At 40.3% G+C, this 21,432-nt stretch overlaps 1 protein-coding gene across 1 annotated transcript in view; it reads right to left on the reverse strand.

Annotated features, from left to right (window-relative positions):
- Positions 1-518: 518 nt before the first annotated feature.
- LOC120534593 (centrosomal protein of 290 kDa-like) overlaps positions 519-21,432 on the reverse strand; it is a 155,850-nt gene continuing 134,936 nt past the window's right edge. The window contains exons 38-45 of the mRNA XM_039762182.1: positions 17,822-17,977; positions 16,588-16,711; positions 10,479-10,592; positions 5,743-5,829; positions 5,455-5,610; positions 3,363-3,485; positions 1,435-1,607; positions 519-672 (exon numbers count right to left, since the gene is read on the reverse strand). Coding sequence (XP_039618116.1) covers positions 519-672; positions 1,435-1,607; positions 3,363-3,485; positions 5,455-5,610; positions 5,743-5,829; positions 10,479-10,592; positions 16,588-16,711; positions 17,822-17,977 — 1,087 coding nt within the window. The remainder of the gene's footprint in view (positions 673-1,434; positions 1,608-3,362; positions 3,486-5,454; positions 5,611-5,742; positions 5,830-10,478; positions 10,593-16,587; positions 16,712-17,821; positions 17,978-21,432) is intronic.

The following is a 21,432-nucleotide window of genomic DNA, read 5'->3' on the forward strand; positions in this document are numbered from 1 at the left end:
CATAAGACATGTTTGGTGCCTTCAGATTCACTCTTGTTTCAAGCTCTTTCCTGAACAGGTGTTAAATAGTAATTTTCCTGTTTTTTTTATTATTTTTACATCATGTCCTTTTTGTTTTCTCAGTGTAGCTGTACAGTGGTTCCAAATAACTGGGATCCTTTACTGATAAATGATTTTCTGTGCCATAGTTCTGAAAGTGTGATGCTTAAACATTTACAGATCACTCAAAGCAAGATCAATATGCTACACATGCCTATTTTACCCATAGTGATTTGCTCAATAGTGGTCTCAATTTTTAATTTTGGGCTGACACTTATCTTTCTTTTAAGGAAGATGTGTTTTCTTTAACAAATTACATTTGCTCACTTTATTACATATAGTGCAAGGAGTTTCTTAGCTGGCCTTCTTTTGCCAGAGTCAAACCCAGCAATCATCTGACACAAAACAGGAGAAGCGCCATACACAGGCACCACTTTTGTCTGTGACGTATTGTATGAAAAACATGCTTAATCAAACCGTCATATTCGAACCTGCTTTCTCATTTCAGCAATACGCTGCTCCAACTTCTCTTCCCTCTCAGTGCTGTCTTGTAGCAGTTGTCTCAGATCTTTAAGGTTTTTATTTTTTCTGCTAATGATGGTCTCTAGATCCTTCAGTTTTGTTTCATACATTCTTTAAAATCGAAAAAAAAAAATTCAGAATTTATAGTTTTACAAAGTTGATGTCAGAATTCTATAATAACCTTGCTTATGTTATGTTGCAACATTTTATATCCCCCAAAAATCCACATTAGTGGTTAAATTAAGAAAAAATAATATACTGTGAAAATTAGTGTAGGGCGGCACGGTGGCACAGTGGTAGTGCTGCTGCCTCGCAGTAAGGAGTCCTGGGTTCGCTTTCCGAGTCCTCCCTGTGTGGAGTTTGCATTTTCTCCCCGTGTCGGCGTGGGTTTCCTCCCACAGTCCAAAGACATGCAGGTTAGGTGCATTGGCGATTCTAAATTGCCCCTAGTGTGTGCTTGGTGTGTGTGTGTGTGTGTGCCCTGCGGTGGGCTGGCGCCCTGCCCAGGGTTTGTTTCCTGCCTTGCGCCCTGTGTTGGCTGGGATTGGCTCCAGCAGACCCCCGTGACCCTGTAGTTAGGATATAGCGGGTTGGATAGTGGATGGATGGAGAATTGCTGTAACTTCTTTATTATTTTTAGAATCTCTAGAATAAATATTGAAAATAATCAACCTAAAGCTGAAAACACCAGGCTGCCATTATTCAATCAGCTTAAGTGAAACCTCCATCCAAACCCATTCAAACACGTGGAAAAACAAGGAGACCCCAAGAAAAAAAAAGTATTTCAGCACCCTCTACGCCATTATGCCTATAATGACAAAAAGGTACAGTACTGTATACTGTACATTATGCATCTGATTTTTGAAATGACACCTTGTTACCACAGTTGAATTCCAGCTTTTACCACCCTTTTTGGGTGGACAGGTCTTTCTTTCATCACTACAGGTTGCCCCTTTATTTATTTCTCCTAATTTCTTTTTTAACTCTTCATTCTTGACTTCCAAGACATTATTTTCTACTGTAAGTTTTTGTGCTCTTTCTTCTGCCTGTTAAAAATATTGAAATCAATAATAAGAAAAAATTATTTTAGATCAAAAAACAAATACATACAAATTTTTAATTGCAGTAGAATTAAACCATACTCACAAAAAATCCATATACTGTATACAACTTTTAATTACATCTCATTCATAAAAGTCATGCCAACCAAAAAGGCTTACAAATTTTTAATTGAATCACATTCATTTTCTAACTTGTTTTAGGAAGCAGTAGATCAGAAGACTGCTGTTTCCTTTGCATTTTTAACTAGTCGTCCCCCGCAGCTTTGCCCGCAGTAGTGAAACAGGACAGTGAGGAGGGCCCTGCTCCCTACTCCTGATGTCATGCTTCCCTGTCCCCTCGGCCTGCAGCCTCCGTCTCGGATTAGCGTGAATTTATCGCTCCTCCAAGCAAACTATGATTCTTAGCGCGATGAGAGAAGTTGTAAAATCAACCAGAATGTTCAAGAAAATTATAGAAAAAAACAGATCTAAATCCTTTAAGTGGTTGTCTCGTTCACTAGCTAAGCGGATCTAAGAATTGCCCCAAGGCTGGCATGCGAGTGAGGAGGGCCCTGCCCTACTCCCCTTGGCCCCGCCCTCCTCCCCTTGGCCCCACCCACCTCCCCATTTGGTCCCACCCACCTCCAACTTGGCCCCACCCTCCTCCCCTTGGCCCCACCCTCCTCCACCTTGGCCCGCTGTGTCTCTCTTGGATCCACGCAAATAAATCAGTACCACAAGCAAACTATGATACATAGCGCAATGAAAGAATTTGCAAAATCAACTGGAATGTTCAAGCAAATTATATAAAAAAAGCAGATCTAAATGCAGTATTTCTCTCATTTGCTAGCTAAGCGAAGGTAGGATATGCCCCGAGGCTGGCACGTGAGTACGGAGAGCACCGCCACCCTTCCCTCGGCCCGCTGTGTGTCTCTCGGATTCACGCAAATAAATCAGTACTGCAAGCGAACAATGAGAGAAGTCGCAAAATCAACTGGAATGTTCAAGCAAATTACAGAAAAAAACCCATCTAAATCCGTTGAGTAGTTCTCTTGTGAAAAGCAAACAGACATGCAGACAGACGCTGGATTATATATATATAGAGAGAGATTTTACTATTGAAAGACAAAGAGTGAGAGTCACGGGTATGCATTTGCTTTGGTGGTGAGTGAAAATCCTGTTATTGTCTAAAGGATATGCATGGTATATATCTATATCTATATATCAGTGGTTTCCAACACCAAATATATAAACAAAACAAAAAAAAAAGATTTTTGGATTTGGATTTGCCACAAGGCGGCACAGTGGCACAGTGGTAGTGCTGCTGCCTCGCAGTTAGGAGACCTGGGTTTGCTTCCTGGGTCCTCCCTGCGTGGAGTTTATATGTTCTCCCCGTGTCTGTGTGGGTTTCCTCTGGGTGCTCCAGTTTCCTCCCACAGTCCAAAGACATGCAGGTTAGGTGTATTGGCGATCCGAAATTGTCCCTAGTATGTGCTTGGTGTGTGTGTTTGTGCGTGCCCAGCAGTGGGCTGGCATCCTGCCCGGGGTTTGTTTCCTGCCTTGTGCCCTATGTTGGCTGGGATTGGCTCCAGCAGACCCCCGTGACCCTGTAGTTAGGATGTAGCGGGTTGGATAATGGATGGATGGATTTGCCACCATATTATTGGTCTAAAAAAATTAACTCAAACTAAGAAAGTGCATCAAAGAAAAAAAAAGCAATAATGCAAATAAATAAATTTCAGATTCTAAAATGCTGCATACCCTTTTCAGCTCTTCACAAAGCTCCTCATTTTCATTGATGATTTTATGCATTTCCTTTGTTATGGGCTCATTTTTTGCATTTAGCTGTTTTTCCATGTGCAGCTTCAGGTTTTCAAAATCTGACTAAAAAAAAATAGTTAATAGTTGTTACTCACTGAATTGTTGTCAGCGTCTGAACTGAACATCACATTGCTCCAAATAATGGGACCATTTGTGTAAATTAGTGTGACGAGTATCTGTTTTGTTGGTGAGAATTAATTCAGTTAATGTTTTAGAATTTTTGTACGAGTTTTCCTTACATTGTTTATTTCATTGTTTTTAAGAGTGATATAATCTCACCATCAGCCTGAATGTTTTTTTTTTTACTATTTTGTGGAGTTTTCAGAATGCCTTGACTGTGCTGCTGGGGAATATCATATAAAAGATGGTGACACGCAACAACACTTATCCAAACGTTGCATTAATTTCAATACAAACACTAGCAATAGTTGGTGGAAAGAAAAAAAGATTAGTGTGAAGTCTTTTTGCATTAGATATTCTGAGTAAGACTTACATTTAGCATTTTGACATTGGCATTTGGTTTTGTTGGTTTCTTTTGGTGCCCTGACACTGTTTATTGCTCCCTTTTATTCCTGGTTACTTTCTTTAAGTCTTACAATTACATTCTTTACCACTAGCGTTTTTTTCAGTGGTTTCATTTTTGAATTTGATCTTTACAGTTCTCTTTTATCATTTTTAATTATTACAGCAGTGGCCTTGACCTGTTTTAAGCAGTTTAGAGGATACAAGGATGAATGGATGGTTGCTTAGTGGCTATGCATGGAAATTGTGCTTGGTCTCTTCATTTCCATAATCTTAGCTAGTCGGAGACAGTTGGCGGTGCACTCCCATGATCCAGTCACCTAATATGACATGCCCAGGAAGTCACTCCAACTAGTCCAGGACTTGCTCTAACAAAATCAGCTGACAAACAATGAGTTCCATTATAAAATAGAAGAAAAGGGGAAGAGATTGCAGCCGAACTTGCCGTACCCGTTAGAACTTCATACAGCACTGGTTCTGTCAACAGCATACTGCTGACTTTCAGAAAAAGTGATGAGCAATACTGCCCTGAAAGGTCAGCACAAGCTCTCTAAATGTGACAGTGCTTTTGAGTCATGTAAATTGACCTGGTCCAGCAACAAGACCAGCAACCGCAGTCAGAAGTCTGACATACTCCATGACTGGAAGTCGCTAATTGTGACATCAGCTTAACTCTGATGAGATGAGGCTCTAACACACTTAAGCCTGTTTTTAAATATTACTGGGAGTAATAGTTTTACATGATTTTAATGGTTTTTGGTATGACAGGATTGTTTTAAAGGATGGTATAGAGGGGCAGTGGTTAGAGTTGTTACATCACACTTTTAGGGTCTTGGTGAGTCCTACAGAATGTCCTTGCAGAAAACATGGAGCTTGTTTTGACTCTGGATATCGTTCCAAAGTTTGTCAGAATGTGCTTGTTCCTGGTAGGACTGCTTTTTAAGTGTAGTGTGGATAAAGGGTAAAGAATTTAGGGGAAAAGCCCATTTAGGCCTAAGTAGGCCTAAACTTTGTGAGACAGAGAGTAAGAAAGAGAGAAAGACAGGAGGTGGTACATCTCAGGTGGACAAGTGGACATGCCCTGCTAGTGGGCAGACAGGGGTTAAAATATACGCAGGTAAGTCCAGAGTAACAGCAGGGTTCTATTATCTTTTGAATTTCATTTTGTGTTCCCGTCCTTGTGTACTGAACAAATAAATTCACCATTTTTGATCCATATAGCCTAGCTGGCATTATTCGTTGGAAAGTCACTGCAAAGGCACCCACTCCTGTTACACTCCTTATACACCATGTCCCCTGTGTATTCACGTAAAACAACAAGATTTTATTATACCACGATCTGGAGTAGCAATGCTATATAATTAATTGAACGTCACACAGCAACTTTTACTAGCTGTAACACCAGTTGTGCTTCCATTCAAAGAAAATAAGTTTCTCTAATTCTTGTGTTTGATGAAAGCAACAGCCAACGGGAACATTAATGAATCTGACAAATCCACATAAAACTGACCTTAAGTTTTTCATTCTCATTTTCTAATGTGATGAGTTTCCTCCTAGAAAGAGTTTCCTTCAGTTCTTCATTTTCTTTTTGTAACTTCTCAACCACCTTCTTCATTAAGGCAATTGTTTTCTCAAGTTCAGGGACACTTTTGTCATAGCGTCCAGACTAGAAAGAAAGCAAGATAAATTTCATGCTGATCATATGCTAATAAAGTATTTTCGGGAAGGGTTATTGGCACAGTTTTTGCCTTATATAGATTATATATTTTTATATAAGCAGGACATATGCTATACTCACTTTTGCAACATTTCCAGTTTTCCTTTGAAGGTTGTTTTTCTCCTTTTTAAGATGTACACACATGATTTTTAAAGATTCGGCCTGGTCCTGGATATAAATATTAAAAAAAAAAAGTATAATATTTTTGGTGAAACTAAAATAAACTTAGTAGTTACAAAAGTCGCACTATTGCACACATAAGCTGAGGAAGAAGCTTCTTGGCTTTGAGCAGGTGACAAAGATGAAGAAGGATGATGATGAAACAAAGTCACTAGCTGCTTCTATGTTGTACCCCCCCCCCTAGATAGTAGGAACAATGATGACACTTCCAACCCTTAGATGAAATCTCTGTCCCTTCCACCCCAGCCCCTATAAAAACCAAGGAGCCACTGGAAGTCAGCATGCATTTTGGACCCTGATCCCCTTGACTAATTAAAGTCAAGTTGATTGATGGACCATAAGCCCACGCACTTTTGTTTATACTTTCCTATCTAGAAACCTTTTTTCCTTTCATTCATCCATTATCCAACCCGCTATATCCTAACTTCAGGGTCACGGGGGTCTGCTGGAGCCAATCCCAGCCAACACAGGGAACAAGGCAGGAAACAAACCTCGGGCAGGGTGCCAGCCCACCGCAGGGCACACACACACACACACACACACACACTAGGGACAATTTAGTATTGCCAATGCTCCTAACCTGCATGTCTTTGGACTGTGGGAGGAAACCCACGCAGACATGGGGAGAACATGCAAACTCCACACAGGGAGGACCCAGGAAGCGAACCTGGGTCTCCTAACTGAGAGGCAGCAGCACTACCCACTGCGCCCTGAAACCATTTTTCATTTTTTTAAACGGGGCTTCAGCCATGGCAAAACAACACCCTGACACTCTTCCTGATCTCTTCGTTACAATAACAAGTTTGTTCATCAGGTTATTTATAGCAGCTGGGAGGAGACCCAAGGCTTGCTGGGAGGACTATATCACAACACCTTTAGATCCCACAGTATGAGATGGCAAGTGCGGCTGGGGAAAGGATGGTTGGGCCTCACTGCTATGACTGTTGCCTCCGCAACCTGGCTTCAGATAAGTGTTTAAAAATAAATGAATGAATGAATGTTAGTTTCAACAAGATCTTAAAATGACTGTAACAACTAAAATAATAAATTACTAATCAGCTGAATAATTGGGGAAAGGTGCTAAATAAATACAATGTATTATTATTATAAAATGATTTGCTTATCACAATTAACAGCAGCCTTCACCAGGTAAAGTGGCTTCAGAAAACAAGATGATCACATTTAAATTATAAATACCACTGTAGCTTAAGTCACTCATTCAGGATGAATATACAGTAAAACAGTAGTAGCAGAATTAGCGGTAATAGTACTACCAGATGTGCAGTACAGTGAAATTCTTATCTGAACATTTCACCATTTTGCAACTCTCTGATTCCATGTTTCTGATAAAATGCACATTATTAACACAATGGACACATCCAGAGCAAAAAAAAAAACCTGATATTCAGAATCATCTTGAAAACATACTGTAGCTCTTTATGAAAATCATCACGGGAATTCCTAGGCTCTCTATCTCTTTCTTAATCTCCAAGCTATATGCAACTGTCACCAAACAGAGGTGAGATTGCGTTGGTTTGGACATGTGCAGAGCAGACATGCTGGGTTTATTGGGAGAAGGATGCTAGGGATGGAGCTGCCAGGCAACCGGAAATGAAGAAGGCCTAGGAGAAGGTTTAAGGATGTGGTGAGAGAGGACATGCTAGTGGTGGGTGTGACAGAGCAAGATAAAGAGGACAGGAGGATATGGAATAAGATGATCCACTGTGGTAACCCCTAACAGGAGCAGCCAAAAGACAAAGAATTTTGCTTCCTATTGCTTATAAACTTTGCATTTTCACATCACTGAAGTTGTATTAAATATGCCTTGCTTTTCTATGTTTCCTTAGATAAAGATGTGGGTTAAATAAAGAAATAATACCAAATCCAATTATAGGGTCACAAATGGCTAGAGACTGTCCTAGCAGAAAGCACATTCACTCACATTCAAAAACTCATGGCTAATTTAGAAGTGCCTATCAACCTAGGATGGACTTGTTACAATTCATTGAAGGAATAGAGGCCAAATACTCTATATACTTATATATAAGGACCTGATGAGTCTACATAAAAAATGATCTGATGGCTTGTGCATTGGTAAAAGCAAATTAAGTGTCAGCCTAACACTTTGGCTTCCTAACAGGTTTTTATATTCCTCATGTTGAAAATATATATTATCAAATTACAGTACATCACAAGGAAAGCCAGCTAAATGTGAATATGCATCTTATTTTACATTTTATATGGCACCATTTAAAGTGATATAAAAGTTAATGTAACAATACCATACCACTCAAGAGATTTAATGAGATACCATGAATATAGGGGGCGGAGTGGTGGCTCTGCGGCTAAGGATCTGTGCTGGTGTCCCGAAGGTTGCTGGTTCAAATCCCCATCACTGCAAAAGAGATCCAACTCTGCTGGGCAATTGAGCAAGACCCTTAACCTGTAATTGCTCCAGGGGCACTGTACAATGGCTGACCCTGTGCTCTGACCCCAAGGGGCATGCGAAAACTAACAAATTCCTAATGCAAGAAATTGTATAAGGCAAAATAAAGAACAAAAAAAAAATATATATATATATGCATATACTGTATATGCAGTAAAGGGAACAGTATAGTACATCAATATGGGCAGGGATGATTGAGAAACAAAAAACAAAATAAGCAGTGACAAAGTTATGAGTGCGGGACACTGAAATGACAATTATTGATTGACAAACTTTATAGAACACAACCAGCCCAGGAGGATACTATTTTTCTGCTGAATGGCTATCTTGGACATTGGCATTTCATTATCTTCCCTGTGACTGACCCATGAACATACAGCAGCATAAAAAGACTTCTGGTTGAGGAGGTACTCTAAGAGCTGCTATCGATTCATTAAAAACTAGATCATATAGAGTGAAAAACTGAAACATTTATTGTTTTGAATGGAGGTGAGCAAAGTTTCAAAATAGAAGCTGTGTCTAGTTGATGAACTGATAAATTAAGACCTCATGAATATAAATGATCTGATGGCTTGTGCAATGGTAATAGCGAGGTAAGTGTCAGCCTATAACACTTTGGATTTCCAGCAGGTTTTTATATTCTTCATTCCTGAAAATGGCTACTTTTGAACTTCAGTTTTTATATCCCTTTTTCAGTTTTAAAAGCAGAACAATACAATGCAATATTATCACATAAAGCATTCAATACAGTGCCAGTCAAAGCCCATTTGGAGCCCTAGGTGGGGTGGAAGGATGTTGCCCCTTGTTGTCTATAGTGGGTAGTTGGTATTATTAGACTTCCAAACCCAAAGGGATGGGGTGGACAGGGGGGTCTCTTGGTGATCAGCGCAGACGCCCCTTCAATTCAGTAGCTTAAATAATAAATGGTGCTTTGTGTATATTACCTCAGACTTTAAGGGGTGCATTATGATGAGAGGTGTGTAGCGAAGTGAATGTTTTTAAATAACTAGGGCACTTCACTCACCCACCCCCCCAGGCGGCGTGCTACACACCAGCCACTTCGCATCCCTGCCACTCGCGTTGTGAAGGTGTTTGGTGAACGCATGCTAAGGAGATGCGGTCGGATCAGCTGCTGTCATGCTGCTGCCAAGCTGTGTGTTCTGCTTGTTGTGCTGCGCGTTGGCCATTTAAAAGCCTGTATAGCAACTGTCCTTTTGTCTCGCTGCCTTGTCTCGTGGGACGTTAAATTGTCTCCGAGAAAATCACGTATCGTCTCCTTCCAAGCCTTCCAAGATTGTTTTCATAATAGAGAGATCACCTCCTGGAGCGTGTGGGTGTGCACTAGCACACGTCACTATGGGGTTGATTGGAGTGATTGGCTGATCACGCGCTCACATGCAAATGCAAGAAGATCAGTCAGGTGTCTCATTCACACCTCGGAGGAAGTAGAGTATTACACCTGCACCCAATCAACAAAGATATGAGAGGAGCCTGCATGGCAGAAAAGGGAACAATGGAGTTTAACGAAAATAGAGAGAAAGGCAGAAACAGGACAGTGGCTGGTGCAATTGTGAGGGGATGCAGGTGGATGGGAAAGAGAGCTCAAGAGCAGCGCTTGGCCAGTGCTTGAGAGTTAGAGGGGCTGCTTCTGCTGAGCATTAATGGAGAGGAATGGCCAAGAGCTCCCCTGGGAGGCTCCTACAAAAGGCCAATGGACTGTGGCATGTGGAGAGCAATGAGCAAAGCTTGGTGCAGTCCCTGTGAATGTCAATGGACTGGCAACAAGGGCCTAAGCTAGATTAAAGGTTTCTGCACCTGCTGGTGGACATCTCCTCGTGCTGAGGAATCTGTAAAGGGTAAGCTGCGAAGATGAGGGTTTTAAGAAAGAAGCACCAAGGCTCATGGTTTTAAAAGAGAATATGTTTACCTTATTTTTAACCTCCTTTTTTTTGGAATATATTTTTTTGAGTTTTAACCTCCACATTTACTCACTTCATGGATTATTTATTTATTGACTTTTTGTTTAATGGATGGAGCACTGCACCATTGGATATTTTATTTTTGTCTCATTTTAGTAAAGGCGCTGGAAACTTTTACACCAAGTCCTTGCTGAATGAATGTGTCCTAATTTTGCCCAGTTCATTTTGGTCTACGACTATCGACGATTTACATGTTTTATACTCAGACTTACCTTTATTCTAGGCAAATCCCTTTTTGCCTGCTCTAGTTTAAAATGTAACTCGACATTTTCTGAACAGAGTTTAAGATTTTCCCTTTGTAGTTCATGATATGCTTTGCCAGATTCCTGGAATGAAATGACAAAAAGGTTTCTGAGGTGGGGAGAATCTAATTAAACCAAATAATGTTTACTCCTATAATATTAGATGAAAGAAAATACAATTAAATGATTCATGAACACATTGAACTGGGATGACTGCCTTAGTAATGTATAGTCTCAGACTTTCATAATGGACTGACATACAATACTAGTAGCATACAATAGATGGTGGGACCTTTAAAGAGAAATGCTGCTACTGGGTTTACTCCCCCATAGTGTAATAGGACATCTGTGTGCCAATCTTATCCAGAATAAAGACATCCAAAATAAAAAAATACCTTCATCAATTATTATTATTAGGTTTAATATATAAACTAAACTCTGGGTAGACATAAAAATGGAAGAATATCAAGTAAGAAAATAATCTGAAAACATAACTGCCTCTTTGGGCCTAACTAAACAGGTTCAACCCCCTGTTGAATTAGTTGAGTGGCAGCTCCATTTACCCTCCATGCAAATGCTGTACCAGAAGTAACGAATAGTTCTTCCAGTCTCCTCCAGTCACTCACAAACTCAATTTCTTTTTGACATTTCTCTGGATTCACTACCTCTCTGCTAGTCTGAGCCTTTGGCCAACTCACTTCCTAATTTTAAGCTCAGTGAATCACTGGCAAGGACTGGAGTTTAAACTGCACCACAGACAGTTACTGGCACCACTTTCAAAAAAGGTGCCCAAACCCATACAGACATATTCTCTAATCTGGAGAAAAAGAAAAGGCACCGGGAATTAGGAAGAGGAGCCATGAGACTACCTTGTTGCCTGGGATCAGTTGTCTTAAAGGAACCTCAGTGTGAACACAACTTATTATGAAAGACTATTCCCACCACTCAAAAATAATGATTGTCTTATTTCATATTATGTTATATTGCAAAACAAATGCATTTTTTCAGATATTTACTGCTGCTGTAACATCATGCAAACACTTGCTCTGGTCATCTAGTGACAGCTGTTTCAGGGAGCAGCTAAGCACAAGTGTAGCTTGCAATCAAATGACAACTTCAAGAATTGTAGGCATACATTTAACTTCAGTGGAGGTAAAGTTTAGTAAGTCAGCAACCATACCACATGTTAGTTCAGAAATACCATTAAAAATCTCCCTACCACCAAACAGAGTACAGGTATTTTTAAATTTCACACAAAAATATGCTAGTGTAATCCTGTAATAGATCAGGGTATTACAGTTAAACATTTAAGTTAAGTCATCAGGAAAATTGCATCAATAGAATGGGCTGGAAACCTGTGCGCAAAACATGTCCATTTAATAAAAGTTTGGTGTATTTCAATCATCCACAATCTTTTCTAAACTTAACAGTTCTCTGTATTCAGTAACTGCGATATTGTGCAAGCCACTTGATAAGGAAGGTTTGAAGCTGTACAGGATTATTTCTATAATCCTATAATTAATTAAACCATATAGATACTGTACCCTCAAATGGTGCTCATCCTTAGTGAGGAAATATAAAATAATCACTGCTGGCCAGTGCTGCAATAAAGTGCAATAAAGTGCCTTAATGACTCTTGGCCAATGTGGAGTTTGTGTGAATGAGAAAACTCCCAGCCGACCCACTCGTTGTCACTGAGGTAATCAAATACTTTTGGGGTTTTCTTCTATGCCACACTGATGTCCTCTTATGGTCACAGGAGACACTAAATCGGGCTGGTGACAAGCATTTGGGGACTTAAAACATGATTGGGGGTTAAAAGTCAGATGTATCTCATGCATCACAAAATTTTGTTTTAATATACTGTATGTATAGTAACAATCTACAGATGCTGACTCTTGAAATTTCATCTTTTATTCCTGAAAGGCTGAAATTAACATAAATCATGTCAGACGTGTTCGACTTTTAATCAGATCATGAACCTAATGATAAAGGAGTGAAAAACATGCTAATTTTTTGGAAAAATACGTTTAAAAGTAATAATAAAAATAATAATAATAAAAAACTTTGGATACGTTTATACAGCTTTTGTATTTGAGAGTTGATTAATCTGATTTGATTAATCACATTCTTAGTCATGAAAAAAGATACTATGCCTTCAGCTGACATTAACTGAAATTATTCTGAGTGGACATAAATAAAACTAGCTCCTCAATTCAAAATCTCACAACTGTTCACACTTTGGAAGGGCTTTGCAGGCTTTTGACTTCCAATTTTTATGCCTCTACAGCAGCATTTTGCTCATCACTATCACACACATATGTATATGCATGTATGTATATATATATTGTCAGGGATGCCAGGGGCCATGACCCGGCCGGGACGACATGAAGGACCGGATGTGGGACTGCACCCACCCTGGATCACGTGGGGGTTGCCTTCCGGGTTGCTTTGGGGGCCACGGGTACAGGGCATGGAAGCTCCACCCTGTAGGGGCCCGTGGTCACCACCAGGAGGCGCCCCAATGCCTTGGGACCTGTTACCCCAGCACTTCCGCCACACCAGGAAGTGCTGGGGGGAAGATTTATGACGGCGCCCAAAGAGCAGCCGGGAGGACAGCCGGCACTTCCGCCACGCTGGGGCATGGCCAGAGAAGGAATGCCGGGAACACCTGGTGCTCATCCGGGTACCATATAAAAGGGGCCGTCTCCATTCATTCGAGGCTAGAGTCGGGTGGAAGGAGGACGAGGCAAGAGGAGCTGTGGAGGCGGCCCGAAGAAAGGCATTGTGGCCAGGACTGTGTGTGAATTGGGGTTTGTGCACGTGACTGGGTCTGTGTGACCAATGAACTGGGGTCTTAGTGACCATTATTATTATTGTATATAGTGTAAATAAACGTGTGGTGGTTGAAGAACAACATGTCCGCCTGTCTGTGTGCGGGCCGGGTTCACAATATATAAATATATATATATATATATATATATATATATATATATATATATATATATAGTAACAAACGAAGCAACAGACAACATAAAGGTTTGGGGTTTCCGGCCCCATGTACTGAAAAATTATCCACAGTATCAATCAAAAAAAACCCAGGGTCAAATACATAAACAAAAAGTTCACATATGCACGACGCCAAAGATGGCGTCGGCGGACATTTTATGGAGGAGGAGCCAGAAGTGGAGGAATGCTGGGAAGGAACCGTGGGGAAAGATGGGATCGATGACGTCAGGAACAATGGAGAAGGAAGGGCGGAAGTAACGTGCTACGGGAAGAATGAGGCTTATGGCGGTGAAGCGTCTTTTTTTTGTAAGAAAGAAAAGGGAGAAAGGTTAGTACCCTGCCACTCCCTGCTGGTGAATGTCTTCCCAAGCGTCTTAAGGTCCGTCTGCGGTCTCCTACTCGCGTGCGTGACAATATATATATATATATATATATATATATATATATATATATTGTCACGCACGCTCTATATATATATATATATATATTTATTGTCAGAGACGGCTTGGGAGGCAACCCAGCTGGGACGCCCAAGAGGACCGGAGGAGGGCTTTCGCCTTCCCCAGACCATGGGGGGGCGACCGCCCTGGTTGCTTTGGGGACCACGGGTAGGGAGCTTAGAAGCTCAACCCTGTTGGGGCACGTGGTCGCCGCCAGGGGGTGCCCCGCTGCCTTCGGAGCCCTGGACCTCAGCACTTCTGCCACAACCGGAAGTGCTGGGGGGAAGAGGAACGGGGACACCCAGAGTGCTTCTGGGTGCACAGCTGGCACTTCCGCCACACAGGGGAGTGTTGGCGGAGAAGTGTCGGGAAGCACCTGGAGCTCGTCCGGGTGTGGATATAAGGGGCCGCCTCCCTCCATTCGATGGGTGGAGATGGGTGGAAGAGGACAGAGCTTGGAGGAGAGGAGTGGAGGCGGACCAGAGACTGAGAGGCATAGTGTGAAGGCCTGGACTTAAAGGGGTGATTGGTGCTACAGCACTGGGTTGTGCGCAGTGTGTACTTCTTGTATATATATACTGTAAATAAACATGTGTGTGGTGAAACCATCATGTCTTCCTGTCTGTGTCCGGGCTGTACCCCACAATATATACACACAAATATATACAGTATATATTAATATTGTATGATGGTATAACCCTATATACAGGATTAAATGTATATCTATAATGTCTGTTCATTTCTTGTGACTTGATTGCACGCTATCCAGGTGCTTAATATCAGTCACACTGGCTGTCACTAGTCAAATGTACTATGTATATATATATATATATATATACACAGTGCATCTGAAAAGTATTCACAGCTCATCACTTTTTCCACATTTTGTTATGTTACAGCCTTATTCCAAAATGGATTAAATACATTTTTTTCCTCAGAATTCTACACACAACACCCCATAATTACAACATGAAAAAAGTTTACTTCAGGTTTTTGCAAATTTATTAAAAACAAAAAAAACGGAGAAATTACATGTACGTATTTATTCACAGCCTTTGCTCAATACTTTGTCGATTCACCTTTGGCAGCATTTACAGCCTTAAGTCTTTTTGAATATGATGCCACAAGCTTGGCACACCTATCCTTGGCCAGTTTCGCCCATTCCTCTTTGCAGCACCTCTCAAGCTCCATCAGGTTGGATGGGAAGCGTCAGTGCACAGCCATTTTAAGATCTCTCCAGAGATGTTCAATTGGATTCAAGTCTGGGCTCTGGCTGGGCCACTCAAGGACATTCACAGAGTTGTCCTGAAGCCACTCCTTTGATATCTTGGCTGTGTGCTTAGGGTTGTTGTCCTGCTGAAAGATGAACTGTTGCCCAAGTCTGAGGTCAAGAGCGCTCTGGAGCAGGTTTTCATCATCCAGGATGTCTCTGTACATTGCTGCAGTCATCTTTCCCTTTATCCTGACTAGTCTCCCAGTTCCTGCCGCTGAAAAACATCCCCACAGCATGATGCTGCCACCACCAAGCTTCACTGGAGGGATGGTATTGGCCTAGTGATGAGCGGTGCCTGGTTTCCTCCAAACGTGACGCCTGGCATTCACACCAAAGAGTTTAATCTTTGTCTTGTCAGACCAGAGAATTTTGTTTCTCATGGTCTGAGAGTCCTTCAGGTGCCTTTTGGCAAACTCCAGGCAGGCTGCCATGTGCCTTTTACTAAGGAGTGGCTTCCATCTGGCCACTCTACCATACAGGCCTGATTGGTGGATTACTGCAGAGATGGTTGTCCTTCTTGAAGGTTCTCCTCTCTCCACAGAGGACCTCTGACAGAGTGACCATCGGGTTCTTGGCCACCTCCCTGACTAAGGTCCTTCTCCCCCGATCGCTCAGTTTAGATGGCCGACCAGCTCTAGGAAGAGTCCTGGTGATTTCGAACTTCTTCCACTTACAGATGATGGAGGCCACTGTGCTCATTGGGACCTTCAAAGCAGCAGAAATGTTTCTGTAACCTTCCCCAGATTTGTGCTTCCAGACAATTCCTTTGACTTCATGCTTGGTTTGTGCTCTGACATGAACTGTCAACTGTGGGACCTTATATAGACAGGTGTGTGCCTTTCCAAATCATGTCCAATCAACTGAATTTACCACAGGTGGACTTCAATTAAGCAGCAGAAACACCTCAAGGATGATCAGGGGAAACAGGATGCACCTGAACTCAATTTTGAGCTTCATGGCAAAGGCTGTGAATACTTATGTACATGTGCTTTCTCAATTTGTTTTATTTTTAATCAATTTGCAAAAACCTCAATTATGAGGTCATTATGGGGTGCTGTGTGTAGATTTCTGAGGAGAAAAATGAATTTAATCCATTTTGGAATAAGGCTGTAACATAACAAAATGTGGAAAAAGTGATGCGCTGTGAATACTTTCGGATGCACTGTATATATATATATATATATATATATATATATATATATATATATATATATATATATATATATATATATATATATATATATATATATATATATATATATATATATATATATATATATATATATATACACATGCTGAATATACATATACACAGAAACACACAATAAAGTCCATTTATTACACTATAACTACTTACTGTAGCCAAGGGAAGATTTTCTTTTTCAAGTTGCCTTTCTAAGGCCTGCATCTTGTTTTCCAAAAACCTACTTTTAATTTTTAAATGTTCCAGAGCAGAATCTCTAGTGAGATCGCATGTTTCCCTAAATAAAAAAACAGAAAATGAAATGACAGAAAAATAAATCAAAAAAAGAACTAACAACAAACAATATTTTCACAAACATGGATAATTTTAATTGCCAAGCCTCGTTGGTGATGTTGCTGGTCACAGTTACTGCATAAGTACTTTAGTGAGCTGACCGTTATTTATGTATTTATTTATTTAATAAATATGATGTGAAGAACATTTTACAAGACCTTATGGTGGACTGTTTCCAAATAAATTCTCAAACAGATTGCCCTGTACAAAGATTTGAAATTTTAAAATCTCCCACTAAAAAGCATTGGTGAGTATGCAAACTTGGCAGTCATAAAAAGAGAAACATTCTTTGTCGCTTAAACTAAAAATTAGTTTAGTGGTTCAATTTGATCGTGGTTAAACTAAAGTGTATATTTTGCATATTTCCCTCTTTCTCACCTTTATAGCCACTACTGATGACAAACAGATCCCCCATAAAAGTTAATAAAACACTAGCAGGCTGTGTGCATTGGAAGAAAGTAACTTACTTATTTTGTAGTGCTGAACATAAACAATTGAGAGATGCTTCAATACTGTACATGGCCAAAAACCATAGACTTACAAATTAGAATGAACGTGATAAGATATAGATGAAGAAGTATTATCCTTGTAGGTTTTTAATTTCCAATTTTTACACAACTTGGTAAGAAAATTCCAAAAAGCAAATAGACTACAACTGCTGGCTGTTTTCACAAATCATCACATTCAATAAAGTATAAACAAGTGACAAAAATATCAAATGGTCATAACCTCTATTGGACTGATCCCCCAAGAATAGCTTGGACTTATTGATGACAATGTAACAGTTAACAAAATTAGATATGTTTGCTGACTCCACATTAGATTTGGCATTCTAATTTCTAATATGATTTTACTGACACTGAGATGATACAATATACTGCATATATTATAATATATCCAGCATATAATATGTCCAGCAATTCACTATGAATCAAGAGTCAACATTTTGATATGATACTAAGGAGTTCATCAAAGTCCCATGCAGTACCTTAAGATTTATTGTACTGTTTGTACTAATATTTTACAATAAATGCCGAGATAAATTTCTGTTTACTTCATATTAATGATTTCATTCTCCAGTTCAGAAATTCTCTCTTTTAGCTCTTCTGTCTTCTTTTCATGTTCTGTAGGACAGGTGTCTGTTACTTGAAAGACAGCTGCTTCCCGTGCATGAACTTTCTTCTGCAAACCTGTCTTTTCCTTTTCCAGCCTAGACAAGTAAATCACATAAATAAGACACCTGTTAAAAGTAAGTACTTCAAACTGTATTTTTTCATTAAATGGGAAACATCTTCTCTTGTAACACCTGTTAATCACAAATCTTTATAAGATGTGGAGGCAGGCATGCCCGTTCTTCACACCACAAAAATAACTTTCACTTTATATACCTCCAATGTAGACTTGTAAGAATAATAGGAATGCACTTTAAAATTACATTCAGTGCCACCTGGCAATAATTAACAACTTGGAAGGAGTAGTAATTGGCAAGGTTTTATGGATTCTCAATAGTGTGTGTTAGGCAATAACCACACTTTTGCTGTAATGGAAAGCATGGGAAAAATTATTGCAGGAATACCATGGGAGAAAAAATAAGGCATGTGATTTGCATCACAGAAGTGGGTAGTGAAAAAATTGCATTTCATCTAAATATACGGTATACTGAGCTCAACTTTTCATGGTCTGAAAGAAGGAGGACTGCATGTAGGTGCATTATTATCTACTGTAAATTATGGGTTTCATTTTTTTGAAGTACTTATATTTACACATTACAGACAGATCTTTACAATTAAATAAGTGCGCACTTTGCACATGGTTCTTTACACTTGCCTGAAAAATAGCTAATGCATATGTTTAAAAACTGATTACAGAAGCTTGTGCTCTTCATGAAAACATGGGCTGAAATCAATGGGTGGCAATGACTGATTATCATCACATCCTCACCAAATTGTAACTAAGTCAGGATGGACTCTTTCTTGAATGTATCCTCAGAACAGCTGACCAATAAAAGAGAATAGTGACAAAAGTAGTGAAATAGTTGAAAAAAACTGACTTTAGGTAAGTCCAAAATGTAATAAAATTAATTAAATGAACAATACAAATGTGAATCATGTACTTAGAAATCATCGTCACAACATTGCAGATAAGACCAGATACTACAGAGGAAACATTTGTCTTATTATATAAGGGGTTCCCAAAGATTCAGTACCATAATGTTGAAATTTTCTCTATATATTACTGTTAGTTGGTACAAATAACCTTACTTACACTATATAGTCAAAAGTTTGTAGACACCTGCCCGTCACACCTATATGAGCCTGTTGGACATGTTATTCACAATGGCCATTAACATGGATTTGTCCCGACTCAGCAGCTACAGCTGCCTCAACTTTTTGGGGAAGACTTTCAATAATATTTTGGAGTGTGTATGTGAGAATTTCAGCCCTTTCAGCCAAAAGATCATATATGTGGTCTGGCAGGCCCTGATGTTGGACAAGAAGACCTGACACACAATCGATATTCCAGTTCATCTCAAAGTTGTTAAATAGGCTCTGTGCAGGTTACTTCAGTTCTTCTACATCACAACCACGTTTTTATGGACCTGGCTTTGTGAACATGGGCACAGTCATGTTGGAACAGAAAAGGGCCTTCCCGAAACTGTTTTTATAAAGTTGAAAGCACACGATTGTCTAAATATTTCTTGCAAAGTTGTAACATTAACAGTACCCTTCACTGGAACCAAGGGGCCTAGCCCAAACCCTGAAAAACAGCCCCAGACCATTATCCCTCCTCCGTTAAAATATATAATAGGTACTATGCAGTACAGATGAGTTCTCCAGGTATTAGACAAACTAAGATTCATCCATCAGACATCCAGTTTAGTGAAATGCGATTCATTAATCCAGAGAACGTTTCCACTGTTCCAGTATCCAATACTCCACTCTAGGTGACACTTTACATTAGGTTTTGGGTGGGTGCTGTGTGATCCAACAGATGACAGAAACATTTTAAATGCTATGTGCTTCAGCTTTCAGCAGCCAGTCTCAGAGTTTGTGTGGTCTACCACTTTGTGGTTGAGCTGTTGTGGCTCCTAGACACTTCCTTTTCACAATAATAGAACATACAGTTGACTAGAGCAGATCTAGAAGAGCGCATACTTTGTAGCAAAGGTGGCATCCATGGCCAAGCTCTTCAGTATGACCAATTTTACGGCCAACGTTTGTCAAAGGAGACTGAATGACTATATACTTGATCGTATGGAGCCGTTAACAATGAGTGCAGCGGAAACGCCTGAAGTCAATTATTTGGTGGACTATCCACATATGCCATTAACATTAGGAGCATTAGTTAATTGTTTGCTTTAAATTAAAACAATTTATAGAACAAACCCCCTTGCCTTTAAACACTTAGCAAATGGAATTGTAAAAATAATAGTGCAGTTCTGTCGTACTAGATCAGCGATTTTCACACCTTAATTAATGACACCTATAAAGAAATACAATGAAAAAAGTCTATGACACAAACTTTATACCATTTTATATGATTTATACAGTATATCTGTTTAATAATATATATATATATTATATATTGTGGTCCCCGGCTGGGGCTGGAGCCCGGCCGGGACGCCCAGGAGGACCAGAGGAGGGCTTGTGCCTCCTCCAGACCGAGAGGGGGCGTCTGTCCTGGTTATGCTGGAGGCCTCGGGTAGAGGGCTTGGAAGCCCAGCCCTGTAGCGGCCCGTGGCCACCGCCAGGCGGCGCCCCAGTGCCTTATTATCCCGGGAGCCCGGCACTTCCGCCACACTGAAGTGCTGGGGGGAAGACGACAGGGGACACCCGGACGGCTTCCGGGTGCGCAGCCGGCACTTACGCCACACGGGGGTGTGTCCGCGGGAGATTGCCGGGAAGCAGCTGGATCCCATCCGGGTTCCTATAAAAGGGGCCGCCTCCCTCCGGTCATTGGTGGATGTCGGGTGGAAGTGGACAGAGCTGGAGAGAGGACTGGAGGCGGCCTGGAAAGGAAGGCACAAAGGATTGTGAGGCCTGGACAATTGGGGCATCGGTGCAAGAGGCACCGGGGTTTGTGCACGTGACTTATTTGTGTAAATATTGTAAATAAACAGTATGTGGTGACAATATGATGTCCGTCTGTCTGTGTCCGGGTCCAAGTTCACAATATATATATGTGAAGTATAAGCAATAAATGTATCATTTCAGGCATTTATAACCAGTTTACATGTCTCAACTTATTAAAAATGTGTATACAAAAAATTATTTTGTAGAATGAATTAATATGAACATTTACTTCAGTAATATACACATTATGTGTATGTTGCCTGCGCATCGTTCTGTGTAATTATTTCAATGAACATGTCTTATTGTCAAGCACATCTAGTATCACTATTTATTCCCCACTACACCGCAGCTGAATTTGAGCACACTTATACACGTATAAAAGTAATAATTCTTTACATTTATATAGCGCTTTTCTCACTACTCAAGGCGCTTTGCAAAAAGCAGGCAGGGAGGACAAATCCGTGATTGCCTTACTGAGAAGCAGCAGAGCTACCATTGTGCCACCTGCTCATAATACAAATAAAGACACCTGATAATTTTGAGTATTATTTTTTTTATTAAAAAAGTATCATAAATAAATAGTTTTATAAAG

This window comes from Polypterus senegalus, chromosome 8 (assembly GCF_016835505.1).
Source record: "Polypterus senegalus isolate Bchr_013 chromosome 8, ASM1683550v1, whole genome shotgun sequence".
NCBI classification, from domain to species: domain Eukaryota; kingdom Metazoa; phylum Chordata; class Cladistia; order Polypteriformes; family Polypteridae; genus Polypterus; species Polypterus senegalus.